This window comes from Kwoniella mangroviensis (genome assembly GCF_000507465.2).
Source record: "Kwoniella mangroviensis CBS 8507 chromosome 1 map unlocalized Ctg02, whole genome shotgun sequence".
Classification (NCBI taxonomy): domain Eukaryota; kingdom Fungi; phylum Basidiomycota; class Tremellomycetes; order Tremellales; family Cryptococcaceae; genus Kwoniella; species Kwoniella mangrovensis.
This window is the reverse complement of record NW_027062534.1, coordinates 1,923,808-1,937,170: the sequence shown is the minus strand read 5'-3', so window position 1 is coordinate 1,937,170 and position 13,363 is coordinate 1,923,808. Positions and strand designations below refer to the sequence as shown.

The 13,363-nt window shown below is 45.4% G+C and overlaps 8 protein-coding genes across 8 annotated transcripts; 4 read left to right on the top strand and 4 right to left on the bottom strand.

The window, feature by feature from the left end:
* Window positions 1–110: 110 nt before the first annotated feature.
* I203_105832 (uncharacterized protein) lies at window positions 111–473 on the top strand (the record flags this gene model as incomplete). The annotated part of the gene is made up of 2 exons (XM_019144983.1): window positions 111–353; window positions 429–473. 2 exons carry the CDS (start codon window positions 111–113, stop codon window positions 471–473), a joined length of 288 nt encoding a protein of 95 aa, XP_019006318.1.
* Window positions 474–769: 296 nt separating this feature from the next.
* I203_105831 (uncharacterized protein) lies at window positions 770–3,999 on the top strand (the record flags this gene model as incomplete). Its single annotated transcript, XM_019144982.1, has 11 exons — window positions 770–1,174; window positions 1,231–1,455; window positions 1,521–1,652; window positions 1,720–1,797; window positions 1,864–1,997; window positions 2,059–2,125; window positions 2,182–2,749; window positions 2,845–3,083; window positions 3,146–3,356; window positions 3,414–3,720; window positions 3,786–3,999. 11 exons carry the CDS (start codon window positions 770–772, stop codon window positions 3,997–3,999), a joined length of 2,580 nt encoding a protein of 859 aa, XP_019006317.1.
* Window positions 4,000–4,412: 413 nt separating this feature from the next.
* Window positions 4,413–5,501, bottom strand: I203_105830 (uncharacterized protein; the record flags this gene model as incomplete). The annotated part of the gene is made up of 4 exons (XM_019144981.2): window positions 4,413–4,628; window positions 4,711–4,855; window positions 4,929–5,229; window positions 5,453–5,501. 4 exons carry the CDS (start codon window positions 5,499–5,501, stop codon window positions 4,413–4,415), a joined length of 711 nt encoding a protein of 236 aa, XP_019006316.2.
* Window positions 5,502–6,861: 1,360 nt separating this feature from the next.
* On the bottom strand, window positions 6,862–7,523 carry I203_105829 (uncharacterized protein; the record flags this gene model as incomplete). The annotated part of the gene is made up of 2 exons (XM_019144980.1): window positions 6,862–7,100; window positions 7,295–7,523. The coding sequence occupies 2 exons, from the start codon at window positions 7,521–7,523 to the stop codon at window positions 6,862–6,864; spliced, it is 468 nt and encodes a 155-aa protein (XP_019006315.1).
* A 206-nt stretch (window positions 7,524–7,729) lies between these two features.
* On the bottom strand, window positions 7,730–8,305 carry I203_105828 (uncharacterized protein; the record flags this gene model as incomplete). The annotated part of the gene is made up of 1 exon (XM_019144979.1): window positions 7,730–8,305. One exon carries the CDS (start codon window positions 8,303–8,305, stop codon window positions 7,730–7,732), a length of 576 nt encoding a protein of 191 aa, XP_019006314.1.
* Window positions 8,306–8,859: 554 nt separating this feature from the next.
* I203_105827 (uncharacterized protein) lies at window positions 8,860–10,286 on the top strand (the record flags this gene model as incomplete). The annotated part of the gene is made up of 5 exons (XM_019144978.1): window positions 8,860–9,163; window positions 9,250–9,519; window positions 9,626–9,772; window positions 9,858–9,999; window positions 10,076–10,286. 5 exons carry the CDS (start codon window positions 8,860–8,862, stop codon window positions 10,284–10,286), a joined length of 1,074 nt encoding a protein of 357 aa, XP_019006313.1.
* A 173-nt stretch (window positions 10,287–10,459) lies between these two features.
* Window positions 10,460–11,821, bottom strand: I203_105826 (uncharacterized protein; the record flags this gene model as incomplete). Its single annotated transcript, XM_019144977.1, has 6 exons — window positions 10,460–10,573; window positions 10,710–10,929; window positions 11,012–11,173; window positions 11,351–11,480; window positions 11,564–11,640; window positions 11,703–11,821. The coding sequence occupies 6 exons, from the start codon at window positions 11,819–11,821 to the stop codon at window positions 10,460–10,462; spliced, it is 822 nt and encodes a 273-aa protein (XP_019006312.1).
* Window positions 11,822–12,245: 424 nt separating this feature from the next.
* Window positions 12,246–13,324, top strand: I203_105825 (uncharacterized protein; the record flags this gene model as incomplete). Its single annotated transcript, XM_019144976.1, has 5 exons — window positions 12,246–12,281; window positions 12,471–12,555; window positions 12,635–12,693; window positions 12,775–13,041; window positions 13,163–13,324. 5 exons carry the CDS (start codon window positions 12,246–12,248, stop codon window positions 13,322–13,324), a joined length of 609 nt encoding a protein of 202 aa, XP_019006311.1.
* Between the last annotated feature and the right edge of the window lie 39 nt (window positions 13,325–13,363).

Here is a 13,363-nt window from a genome sequence, read left to right as displayed (position 1 = left end):
TCATCTTCAACAAAGTTACCTACCATAGGTATCATACAGGCTGTTAGAAAGTCACTTGCCAACTCGCTTCTTGCTTGCTCACATTACTATATATCATATACATATCACATATGCCACCTACAACTTCAGTCTCATCAGCGTCTTCCGAAAATATACCCTCACTGTCTCATACCGCCACCACATCCGTCACCAACTCCATGCCTGTATCACCTCGGACTGCCTCACCGGGCTTGACGGACCAAGTGAAGATTGCCAATGGCGATGGCGATGTGAAGCCCGAAGTGGACGGAGACCAGATAAATGCGGAAGAGCTCGTTCAGGAGATCCAGGAGGAGGGTGAAAGTGATCCTCAGGTGAGTTGAAAGGATGTTCCGTTTTACGATTCTGTCAACAATATCTATCTATATCCTTTGTCGATCTCTTACTAGAGAGGACGGAGGATGCGGAGACTCTCACGCTTGAGTCAGGAGTAGCTTTGTGCACCCAACCATATACACACACAATTGTGTAATGATATATGATCCGGGTCGTTTGTTTGTTTGGTTCGGTCGGTCGAAAATGGAAATTATCCTGTACTTCGTATCCCGTCAGCTCAAGTCTGGAAGCTGACCATATATACACCTTCCTTTGTGTTTCTCTCCTTCACATTCTTTGTTCTCCGCGACTTTCAATCCATATACTTGCGTATATATACCCTCCTATCAACCATTCGCTAACTTTCACTCAATCGATACGATTCACAACTACATAAAAATTACGGACACCTACAATGTACCCTTCACCACCTGATTCCAACACGAACTTACCCTCAATCGATGTCAAACCTCACGATGAACGGTATCAGGCGGCGGCTCGAGCGGCAAGATTATCCTTCTTGTTGGACAAATCCACTATTTACGCCAAGATCATTGGAGAACGTATGGAGCGTCAGCAGATCGAGAAGAAGAAGGCTGAGCAGAGAGCTGAAGTGAGGAAAGCGAACAAGGAGAAGAAGGCTGATGAACCTCAGACTGCTGGGAGGGGAGGGATGAGGGACAAGAAGCCTAAAGTCGAGGAGAATGAACAGCAACAGGAGAAAGAAGCTGCTGGTAATAAACGAAAGAGGAGGAGTGAAGGTGGACGTGGGGAAAAGAGAGTGAAAATCGAGGAAGAAGAAGAAGCGGACACTACAAAGGTGAGCCTTTCGGATCTGGTTGTCAGGCATCGTCAGCTCACAATCATTCCGGTTAGGAGGTCAAGGTCGAGGAAGAAACAGCTGTAAAGGAGGAGCAGCCCAATGGCGAAGCCGATGCTGAAGTAGCTGAAGATGATGGGGTGCAATACTCATTCAAACAACCCGAGCTGGTTACCGGTGCTAAACTTCGAGATTATCAACTAGCAGGAGTACAGTGGATGATCTCGCTGTATGAGAATGGATTAAATGGTATCTTAGCTGATGAGATGGGTCTTGGTAAAGTTAGTTAGCTGCAGTCAAAATTGTTGTCCAGTTCGTAGCTGACACATCGTTGCATTCTTTACAGACCCTACAAACCATCTCATTCTTGGCTCATTTACGATCAAAGGGTACATGGGGTCCTTTCCTCATCGTGTGTCCCTTATCGGTATTGAACAATTGGTGTTCCGAGTTCGAGAAATTTACTCCATCCGTACCCGTAAGCTCTCATACGGTTGATTCTGTGCACAAGAATAATCAAGCTTACAATGTTCGCCCCTTTCTAGGTACTCATGTATCACGGTACGCCTGAATACCGAGCTGAACTTCGAAAAACCCGTCTACAACCACCATCAGCAGCTGGGGTGGGAGGATTGAAGTCAGGTAAAAGAGGACGAAAGTCCACTGGATCAGCTCTCAAACCAGGTCAGAATGATACCTATTCTTTCCCCATCGTCATCACCACTTTTGAAATCTGCATGAGAGATAAGCAGTTCCTCAGTGGACTTTTATGGAAGTTTATCGTGGTAGATGAAGGACATAGATTGAAGAATTTGGACTGCAAGTGAGTCAGCTTTACTGAATTGAACTCGAAAACTTGCAGCGTGGCTGATATGATCATTAAGGCTCATCCGGGAGTTGAAATCCTATACCAGTGCCAATAGGATGATTCTGACTGGTACACCCTTACACGTAAGTCAGCTACAGGAAGCGCAGCAAGACGAAAGCTGAATTCCCTCATTGGGTAGAACAATCTTGCCGAATTATGGTCTTTGCTCAATTTCATTTTACCCGATATTTTCGACGATCTAGACTCTTTCCAACAGTGGTTTAACTTCGATGAGATGAACAATGGGTCCACCACCGAAGGCTTGCTTAACAAATCAACAGTTGTTGCATCTCTGCATGCTATACTCAAACCATTCTTACTTCGTCGATTGAAGGTGGATGTCGAGAAGGAATTACCGCCCAAGAAGGAATACCTACTATACGCGCCCTTGACTCAACAACAGAAGGACATATACCAAGCTATTGCTTCTGGTTCTATCAGGCAATTCTTAATCGATAAGAAGTCAGGTGGCAATGATGAAGAAAATGCTGAAGCGGAAGAACAGCCTGAACCTGAAGCGGAAGCAGTATCAGAGGCGTCCAATGGTCGAGCCTCGCGAAAGAAAGAACGAGTCAATTATAAGATCGAAGAGAACGATTCAAAGTTCATCAGAGATCTGGAGAACGGTGTGAAGGTGGATGAGCCCAGTGGAGTGAAGGAGAGGTCCGCAGCTGAAATAGGCAGAGATTGGGCCCTCCAGCAAGCTAGTGAGTAGTGATTACTCTTGCCGACCGCTCTGTCCATCTTTGAGTTGTGTGGGATTAGCTGGTCATGGATAGCTAATACCATCTGTGTGTCGCAGAGAAAAGTGTCAACAACATGCGATTACAGAATCTTGTAATGCAACTAAGGAAGATATCATCCCATCCTTTCCTGTTCGATTGGCCTATTGACTCCAAGACCAACGAATACGTTGTAGACCAAGAACTCGTGAACGCTTCCGGTAAAATGTTGCTTTTGAATCGATTACTCGGCGAATTGTTTGCAAGAGGACATAAAGTATTGTTGTTCTCTCAATTCACGACTATGCTCGATGTAATTGTAAGTCAGCTGGAGAGGGAACAGCGACCAGGCGCAGTAGCTGAACTTTTGTCCATACACAGGAAGACTGGGCCACCTTACATAAAGGATACAAGGTCTGTCGAATCGATGGTTCAACCTCTCAGGAGTCAAGAAGGGAACAGATGCATGACTTCAACAATGGTGGAGATGGACCCGATGCTTGCAAGCTATTTTTACTTTCAACCAGAGCAGGTGGATTAGGTGTCAACTTGGTAGCTGCCGACACTGTCATTTTCTTCGACAATGATTGGAGTGAGTTAGCTGCGTGGGTTATGTACTCCCAATTCAAGAGCTGATATCCTGTTTCAGATCCCCAGATGGATTTACAAGCCCAAGACCGGGCGCACCGAATTGGTCAGACTCGACCTGTCCTCGTCTTCCGTTTGGTCTCGGCTCACACTATCGAGACTAAAATTCTCGCCAAAGCTGGATCCAAGCGAAAGTTGGAAGCTTTAGTCATCTCGCAAGGTAAATTCGGTCGAGTAGTTGATGAGAATGGGCGAGTGTTGTTGGGTAAGAAATCTAAAGTGGAGAGTACAGCGGAGATGGCCAAAGCTCTGTTGGAATTGGACGGTGAGGAGATCGACGTAGTGAGCAAAGATGATAAGATCATCAGGTGAGCTATCTTGTACTCGTTTACGTCGTACATCGGTTAGCTGATGCTAAATCACAACGGTGTAGCGATGCCGATTTAGATATCTTACTTGATCGATCGCCTGCCGCCTTTGCGAGACAGAAAGGATGGTCAGCTGGCTTGGGCAAGAGTGGCGCCGATAGGAAGGCTCAAATTCAAAAAGGTGAAAAGACAGCGTTCGAAGTGTTCGAAGCTGCCAAGGACGATGCGGGGGGTTTGGATACGATGTTTGGTGGTGATGGTGAAGTCGAGGGACAGTAATACGCGTGCGTATGCTAAAGCTTAGAATACAATTAGAATAAAGATGCGTGGTAGATTGTTTCTTGCTCTCCTGTCAATCATTGTAATTTAGATAATACACTATACACTTAGTTCGTTGTATCTGTATTCATGAATTTAATGCGAATTATTGCGAATTGAAGCGAGCTTCGATGAGCCATGCATGCTGAGAATAATTCAGTCAGTAATCTTTATTCCACCAGCCATCTATGGGTGTAGCAGCCTGAATGATAAACCGGGTTACCAATATACATAGACAAGTGAAATAGAATAGAAATTTTGATTATTTCCCCCTCCTTTCCTTTACGATTTGAGCAAAATATAAACCATGGATGTTTGCACATTCCATCCGACCTCTATCGAATAGCGCAGCAGGTACACTGAGAATGATCGGCCTAGAGGGCAATAGCCATACCGGCGGCGATACTGACGAGAGCGACGAAACCTCCTACGAAGGAAGTGCCAGGCCCAGCACCTGAGTTGGGGGAAGTGGCGGAAGCAGCAGCAGAGGCGGCAGCACTGGTAGCTGAAGTAGCGACTGATGCGGCGGACGCACCGGCAGAAGAGGCAGCGCCAGCAGCGGAAGTAGCGGCAGAAGTTGCGGCGGCGGCCTAAGTCCGATCCGGTTCAGCATCATCAGTATATGGATTCATACATGATTCAGGTAGTGGAAGGAGAAATGAAATAACTCACGCTGGTAGCGGCAGCTGAAGCACCACTTGCTACGATAGTAATTCCAGAAGCGGCAGAGGTGAAACTTGCGCCTGCTCGAGTTGTAGCTCCAGTTGCTGATGAGTCACCGCCTGCAGCAGTAGGTGAGCTAGATCCAGAGAGGGCTCTACAATACACACAATACAAGTCAGTATTTGCTGTCCATTTGATTCCATTGTAAGTTCGGTTGGTTGACTTACTGAAGACCACCAGTAACGGATGAACCAGTTTGTGAACAACCTGATTTGATTTGATCTACAGCAGATTGCAATTGAGTCCATTCGGATTGAGTGACACCCTCGGTATTATCGAGTGTACATTGGAAACAACCGACGAAATCGTTGAAAGTGCTTTGTTGACATACGCTGAGACAGGTGTTCACGTCGTTGTTGAGACATGCGTTGTAGATTTGCAGGGCACTGTCACATGAACATTGGGATGGGAAAGCGTTCTCGAGTTGTCGAGTTGGGAAGAGTCTCATGTGCTCGGGGCTGATTGCGGCTATACGATCGCAGACATGCAGGATGTCAGCTATACGCTATACGAACTTAGCAGCATTGTGGAACGGACCGGCCGAAGCCGAAATCATTTACCATAAACAATGAACAATGAACGGAAAAGGAGGGGCTCGTGCAGTGAGCGGAAAGGGAGGGGATATATTGCCAAGCCAGACACTAAGAAACGTTTATGGGGCATGCAAAATTCAGATAGGAGGTGTACTGACCAGCTGAGAGAGCACCGAGGATGGGTACGAGAGCGATGAGTCCGAACATTCTGGTTGATAGTGGTTTTGACTAAGTGGTGGAAGTCGGGATATACGCAGGTACGAGTATGGTTCAGAGGATCGATGTGAAGGTGGTATAGTAAAGGTAGTGAGAAGTGAACAAGTAGATGGTTAGCATTTCACCTTATTTCCATTGTGACTGAGCGAGTGGTACAAGTACAATACTCGACTGTACAAGGCTTGTTCGCCCTCATCATCTTATTTCTCATCTCAGGGGGCTTGCTGCGTAGATAAAAACTATGACTCACCGATAAGAAATATGCTTATGCTACGCAGCAACTGAATTGATTATGAGATGAAAAAATGAAATAGAAGGGTAAACTCATTACACAGATGTGCATCTCGGACTGATATATATATACATTGCACAGCGAAGTTGAGGTGTATCCATCTGGACGGACCGAGTCCGAACCGCATACAATCAATCAATCAATCAATCAATCATTTCCTTCTTTCACGCTTAGGCCCATTTCAACGGAGTGAAATGCAACGTTTAATAATCGAGGGAAGGTGTCATACCTGAGTCTTTGGTTTGAGGGTTGGATCTTTACGTGATCGGAGTATGAGATTATAAGGTACACAGTAGGTTGACGCAGTACGGAGTTATTTACTCTGAAGATATATATACCAAACAGCCTTCCATCATCAACCTCGGTATTGTAAGTCACGGGTTCCTCCGCGACTAGACAAACGTTCTTTCACTGTCTTTGGTCTTAATTGTCATGAAAACGATGCTCGACAAGCTACAATCAAAGTGGATAGGGGTCGGAGGGATGATTCAAGTGGCGTTCCAATCAAGTGAATCACGGGTAACCCTGGATCATCTTATACGCTCCCTTTGGCTTTCGAGATGGTGCTCGGACCTATGTGAAGATGCAGTATCCGTTGGGGGTGTCAGAGTAGTACGGCACGGCATTCCCTTGTCATCTGACTTTGACTCTGACGCAAGCAAGCAAAAACAAAAGCATTCTCTTGGCATACCTTGCAGAAACTAATGCAACTAACTACTTTGAGTGTAGTTCAGGTCCGAGTTTAAAGATGATAAGAAGTCAATATTGCAATTTGTTTTAACCGATTTTTAACGTGATGGATGATATCCGGAGAAAACGCAAAATGCATTTCATACTCTCTCTCATTCTGTGCGAGCATAGATAGCAACGTATCGGCCGGATAAGATACAGCCAGATACATGTTATGAATATCTCTTAGCTGCCCGCTTCATCCGGTACATCTTGACCAGGCAAAACACCATCAGCCAATCTCAATACCGGTTCTGGAGGCTCTATTACCTGGTGTATCGCTTCTTCAGGTGAAGATGAAGTGAAGGTGGCTGTATGAACGGTGTGTCTCTACATATCGAGTATAGCAGCACTTGCTGGATCTCCTGGTCCATAGAAAACTCCGGTGTAATCATCCCTGGAGCCATCTCCTTCATCGCTCGATACCTCCACGTATGACAACCCATCGTCATCTTCATAATTGCCTGTGGTAGATCCATGAGACTGAAGACTTCTTTGAGGGATACTATCAAGCCATCGATCCGGTCCTTTAGGAATATCAATAGGATCCAGAGCGATTTCCCAATCCCCTATTATCGGAGACTGGTTGAAGATTACTCGAAAGTTTACATCTTTACCTGTTCGGGATCCCTGTATTTCTGGAGTAATGGCTCCACTTGATCAAAAAAGGTAATTGAGATTTCGTCTTGTACGGATGGCAATATTGAGACCGGACCAGATTGGTCAGTATCGAAGTTATCAGTATTGGAGGTGAGTCGCGTACAGCCGGGAGATCTTAGCCAATCTACTACTTTAGCATCAGAGGCACAAGTGAGATCGCTGATTGCCGAGTAAGCTTCTCCTGTATATCCGCTGGCTGGTGGGTTGAGTGCGTGGTCGTGATCGAAATTGTAATTTGAAGATTGGGATAGAGCACGGAAGTTGAGAGATATGGTCAAACATGTAGGGGGAGTAGTGGTTCGGATTGAGGTAGTGTTCACATTGGAGCTCATCGCTGTCTTGCTGTATAGGCTTATGTCTTTGAGTGTATATTGCTGACAATGACAAGTTTATATACTCAAATCCGCTACGAGATACTTCGTTCCGGGTCTCTTGTCATAGGACACGGGCCTTCTTGATACGACCTCCTGACCTCCTTTCCAGTCTTGCATATCAAAGGACATACTAGTACTGACTCGAATCATATACAAACCCCTAATCATGCTCTGGTCCATTCCCCTCCATCCTCCCTATATATATACTCATAAGGCTTGGCACACTCCTTATGGGGATCTGATGTACCACATTTCAGAGATTGCAGCCAAGCAGGAATACCATCTCCATACTTGAACGGCACTCGTATGTCTGTGTTATGTTCAAAAGTGAACTTGCACCCCATCCCACCCGATACTTCCGGAATGCTACTCTGCAACCTCGGAATTACTTGTTCTTCGATTCGGCTCCGAGCGGCTGAGGTCCATCCCATCTTATCTGTTGTCACCATCGACCCCCATTCCGTGGGTTCTTCGCTCGTCCATACCCCTCGATCATCCAATAGACCTTGAGTCTGCTCACTTTCGTACCATACTGTGAACGTTTCATTCACGGTTTTCTGCACATCTGGAAGATACTTATTGATCGTGACGTACTCTTCTTGTGAGCTTGCCTTCCTGGTTAGTCCAAGCTCAGGAGTGATCTTCAAGGGTAGAGTCGAGTAAGAATCGGGAGGATCAATATCGAAATTGACTTTGAATTTAATCTCACTCGTAGATGGAGTTTTGGTAGATGTACCCATGATGAGATCTCGGAGGTTGTTACGATGTTTGTGGGATAGAGCCTATGGAAGAAGTAAATATTTAAGACAAGACCTTGAGATACTACTGTAAGTCTTAGTACTACAGGTCTAAATCCAATCTCCATACCCATCTGCGGGACCTGAAATAGCTGGATCTGGACACTCATATAATTACCGAGGGAATTGCAATCAGTGGTCGGTTCACTGAGTCGACTCGTATCCACAGTATAGAGGACGATCTCCTTTGATCTCCGTTGTTCATCAACTTCCACATGCGTGTGTGGCTCGGGACGTACTGCACCGCGTCAGATGCACATCCTCAAGCAGAGGACAAAGGAGAGTGTCAAAGTAGTGTGGACGTTACCGGTGGAGGCATTTGCATGTGCATATATACACCTTCCACGTCATCAGTTGTACTCACTCGCAGCCGGATTTCGTGAAAATCAAATGTTAAAGGTTGAAAAGACAGTCTTATGTGCTGATATTATACCAACCATTAGATCAGTCATCACTCATCGCAGCTGAGCTCGCTGGTCGAGATCAACCCATAAAGCATGTCCATCCTCCTCCTCTTGCTACGCATCGTTTCTTACCCTTTCTTCATCCTTCTTCATCTCCTATTCGTTCTCTTTTCCCTCCTACTTCGGACATACGAGACCTTCACATCTCAATCGACCTCTGCCGACCGACTACAGGATGAACCGCAAATACGACCACCGAAACACCTAGCTTTGATACTGGTCCCTTCCAAGACGCGTCGGAAAGATGAGAAATCAGCTTTGGGGAAGAGTATCCTGAGGGGTATAGAATGGTCGGGGGAATGGGGCGTGGAGGAATTGTCCATTTGGGATGGACAGGGTGAGTCAGAGTTCATCTATTCAAGTCCAGTTCGAAGGATCATAAGGAACTGTCAGTTGATTCTATCTTAACTACTGAATGTATAGGTTTGACGCAATCCGTCTTACCGAATCTGATGAAAACCCTATCCCAAAATATCACTCAACATAATCATAACAAGCTACCACCTTCACCACCTTCTACACCTCCTAATGGACCCACGCAGGATATATCGCCTGATGAATATGATGAGGAGGGCCCGGTGTCACCTTCACCTCAGCGGAAACAGGGTAAGAGTCTGGTGAAAGAGACCAGAGTGGGTTCGGGCTCGGGGTCAGGGTTGGGTGATGAAGTGAGGAGTGTTACGATCTATCCAGGTATGTAACATTGTACGGACAATTGATCAACCTCATTATCTTTTCATTATCCAACAACGAGCATCAGCTAATTTATCGATCAATCCAAACCATTCATTCATTGTAGGTCCCTCATCGAATAAAAGTCTGAAAATACATTTCTTACCTCCTTCAGCCTCTGACGAGGTGATAGTTAATCTTACGAAACGATACGTGGAGAGGAAAAAGGATGTTTCGGAAATAACAGTTAGGAATGTAGATAGGGATATCAAGGGTGAGTCTCTCTGATCTATCCTTAACTACATATACCAAGGGATCTTTCATTCATGCTGATTTATATATATACACACGTGTTATAGAACAACTTCATTTCACCTCTGACCCGGAGCTACTCCTGATCCATCATCTCTCACCTCCCCCGATATGGAGATCATACTTACCTAGAAGTCCACCTGAACTGTGGGGTTACCCGTTCTGGTCATTAAGAATAACAGAGATATAGTAAGTCCATCTTCTATGTAAATTTTATTTCCGCTCTAGGTCGGATCTAAACTGATATCTTTTGTAATTGAATTAGTCAATATCCCTCTCCTCTTCCATTACTACATCACCTCAACCCCCTTATCCTCTCATTCCGCTCATCATCGCTTCCCTTCCTACGTAAATTAGGTTACTCAATTGCTTTGCCTGTGAATACAAATTCGGATGGATATGGGATATTGCATAGGGAAGAATGGAATGGTGCCATTGGAGCTTGGTCAAAGATGGAACAGAGATTAGGTAAATAATACATCGGTTCTCATATAGCGATGGAGATAGTTAGGACAAAGTCGGATCGGTCGGATCATTCATTGTGTATTCAGTTTTTCTATGTATGCATCTTACATTTCATATAAACTACATTCTACATTGTTCATCCTTTCCTACCCTTCTACATGGTGAATTTCCTCATCCCAACTGACTATTGGGTCTGAGCTCCATATCCTCTCAAACCCTCTGCGAATTTCCAGTAAGTATCAGCGGACTTGGAATCGGAGATGGACACGCCTTCGGAGGTGATTGTAGCGATTTGGTACTACAGGTATAATCGTGTTATGTTAGCGATAGATCAAGCCAATTAGGCGCAGAGCGCATCTCCTCATATTCTCGAGTTTCATATCGACAAGAAATGACGATGAGATGGTATATTTCCGATATGACCGCAAACTCACCTTGTTCAAACTCCTCGCATCTCTATAGAATAAAACCTTCATACAGTCCTCCAAGACCTTTTCAGCTTCCTCTTTAGTCAACAACGGTCCATTCCCATCGATACCCGCTTTAGCTTCGTATGCTTCTCTTAATAACGGTTGAGCGAGATGAGCACCGAATCCTGTTGCAAGCGTTGGAGCGGTGTAGGTCGTTCCAAGAAGATCGACATATGCTAGGAAACTATAATGAGACAAGAATATATCATATCAGCTAAATGCTCTTGGAGATGTTGATGTCGTTTCAAGGAGAAGCACCAACTTACCTCTCCTGCTTGACTTTATCCCAACCACCGACTAACACAGCGTTCCATACTGGGTTCATCTTACTTCTCCTGGCGTAGAACAAGTTACTCAATAGCTCGTAGATGTTTTTGGGTGAGAGGGAGGGATGGGAATCTGTTAATGCTAAAGCATCTTCTTCTCGTCTGTAGTAGATAGAAATGGTTGTCAGTTGTCGCTCGTCTTCACAATGGTGGAAAATAGTGCAATGTAATTTGAGAGATGAAGATAAGGAAGATTGAAAGGAGTCATCCTATATGTGATGCAGGAGCAATATTTCTCCCTGCCGCGTGTAATTTTCTTTCTGAACGTTGCGCACTCACAATAAGGCGTCCAGCTCTTTCTTCAACCATTGGAAATCTGACATATCACCTGCTACACCCAACAAGGTATGTTGACCTAATGGATGAAGACGTTGAATATCTCTGAACCTCGCGAGTGAACCGTATGACGCTGTAGATCATGATGCACACTATCAGCTTATTTTGCGACCTTCTCCGATAGCAGACCGAGAAGCCGTTTAGGATGTGACATACCCAAATTATCAGCAGCAATCATCACTCCTCCCTCATATTTCAGTCCAAGTACTGAAGTACCAGTGACTAAAGGTTGTCTAGTTAGGCGAGAAGAGGGTGTTAGATACTACTTCGATTGATAGAGAGAGAAGTAGCTCACTGAGTATGTCCCACTGGACCATGATGAGCATGAGAACTTTGACCCCTCTGAGTCTGAGGTAAAGGGAAGGTGTTGAATTCGTTGAATGAGGAATTGGCGGGGGCAGGTTGTTTCCACATTGCTGGGTGCTATTGCGAGATGGTCAGCTGCGAAGCATAAGATACCAAGCGAATAGCTCACTTGGGACATCATCTTGGCTACTGTTGTACGATCGTGTACCTGGACTGGGTGATGATGATACACTGAGTTGTGGTCTATCTGATGAGTAGCACAATGCAAGTTACTGGTATTCGATGATGATGATGATGCATTCAACGACGCGCAACTCAACTCATACCGGATGACAGCATGACGTGGCTTCTTTGGGGTGACCGGAATGCTCTCCACGTGGGCAGATAGATGATAACACCTCCACCGGGTCTGATCCGCCTTGGTCGCTATGGCCAAGGGGTGAAGGTGACACGCTCAGACGCAACTATAGATATCATGGTATCCCATTTGTCTCCTTCCATCGCATTCATTCATATACATCACTTGTACACCATGGCCCAACCCCAGTTCTTCGAGACCATCACCAAGGTGAGTGAGGAATCATACCTTATCGACTGAACAAATCCTTGTCTCCCTTCGTCACGTCGGCATCTCCTTTGATCACTCTTATGGAGGTCCAAGCGACCAATCGACGATGAAGGCTTCCTTGAATCCGTGAAAGATCGAGCGGGCAAGAGCGAATCTGTGGAAACTGATCGTGTTTCACTCTTTCTGTAGTCCTTCACCGAAGTGACCATCACCGAGGCGGGCGTAGACACAGCCGAATTCCTCGAGGCTGCCGAGAACCTCGTCAAGATCTTTGGTGAGTAGTCATATCTATCTCAGACCAGCTAAGCTAGATGTTTCGGCTCATATATAGCTGATATCTTCCGAATTGTTAGGTCTCTTCGGTAACCCAGCCTTTGTCGTCGTACAGAATGATTTAACAGGTAACATCGCTGTAAGCTCATTGATCTCCCCGTTTGTCCGTATCTACGATGGGATCTGAGCTGACAATGATGGTACGTTGGTACCTCGATAGAAAGTAAGAGCCTATCTCGCTCACAATCCCGAATCCGGTAAAACCCTCGAATCCCTCTTGGCAGCAGAAAAGGCCAGTATTCCCAAAGCGAAAGATAGGGTAGCTACCGACGCTTTGATGTGGTTATTGAGAGGATTGAAATTCACTTCGTTGGGATTGAAGATCAACTTGGATAATCCAAATGAAGAACTGAGTGAGAGTTTCACAAAAGGTTATGAAGGCAGTTTGAAGAAATATCATGGAATGATGGTCCGACCTGTTTTCTATGTGAGTTGAGTGGGAATGCTCCTTGCAATACCCCACAATCAAGTCCGCCCGCCCTCTTAGACTTATCATCGAGTCTCATATGAGTCTGGTGCTGAAGATAATCTTAAACTTGATTGTACAGCTCGCAATGAAAGCATGTCCATACCGAGCTACGTTTTATCCCAAACTCGGTGAACCCCAATCGGAGGTCTTACCCAAACTCCAAGCTTGGCTCAAGGCCCTTCAAGATATCGTAGCTAAGGAAGAAGGTGTCTTCAAAGCTGGTGGATACGGTGAGATCTAATGGTCCACCCTGGTCATCTCTCTTGTACCTATACACATT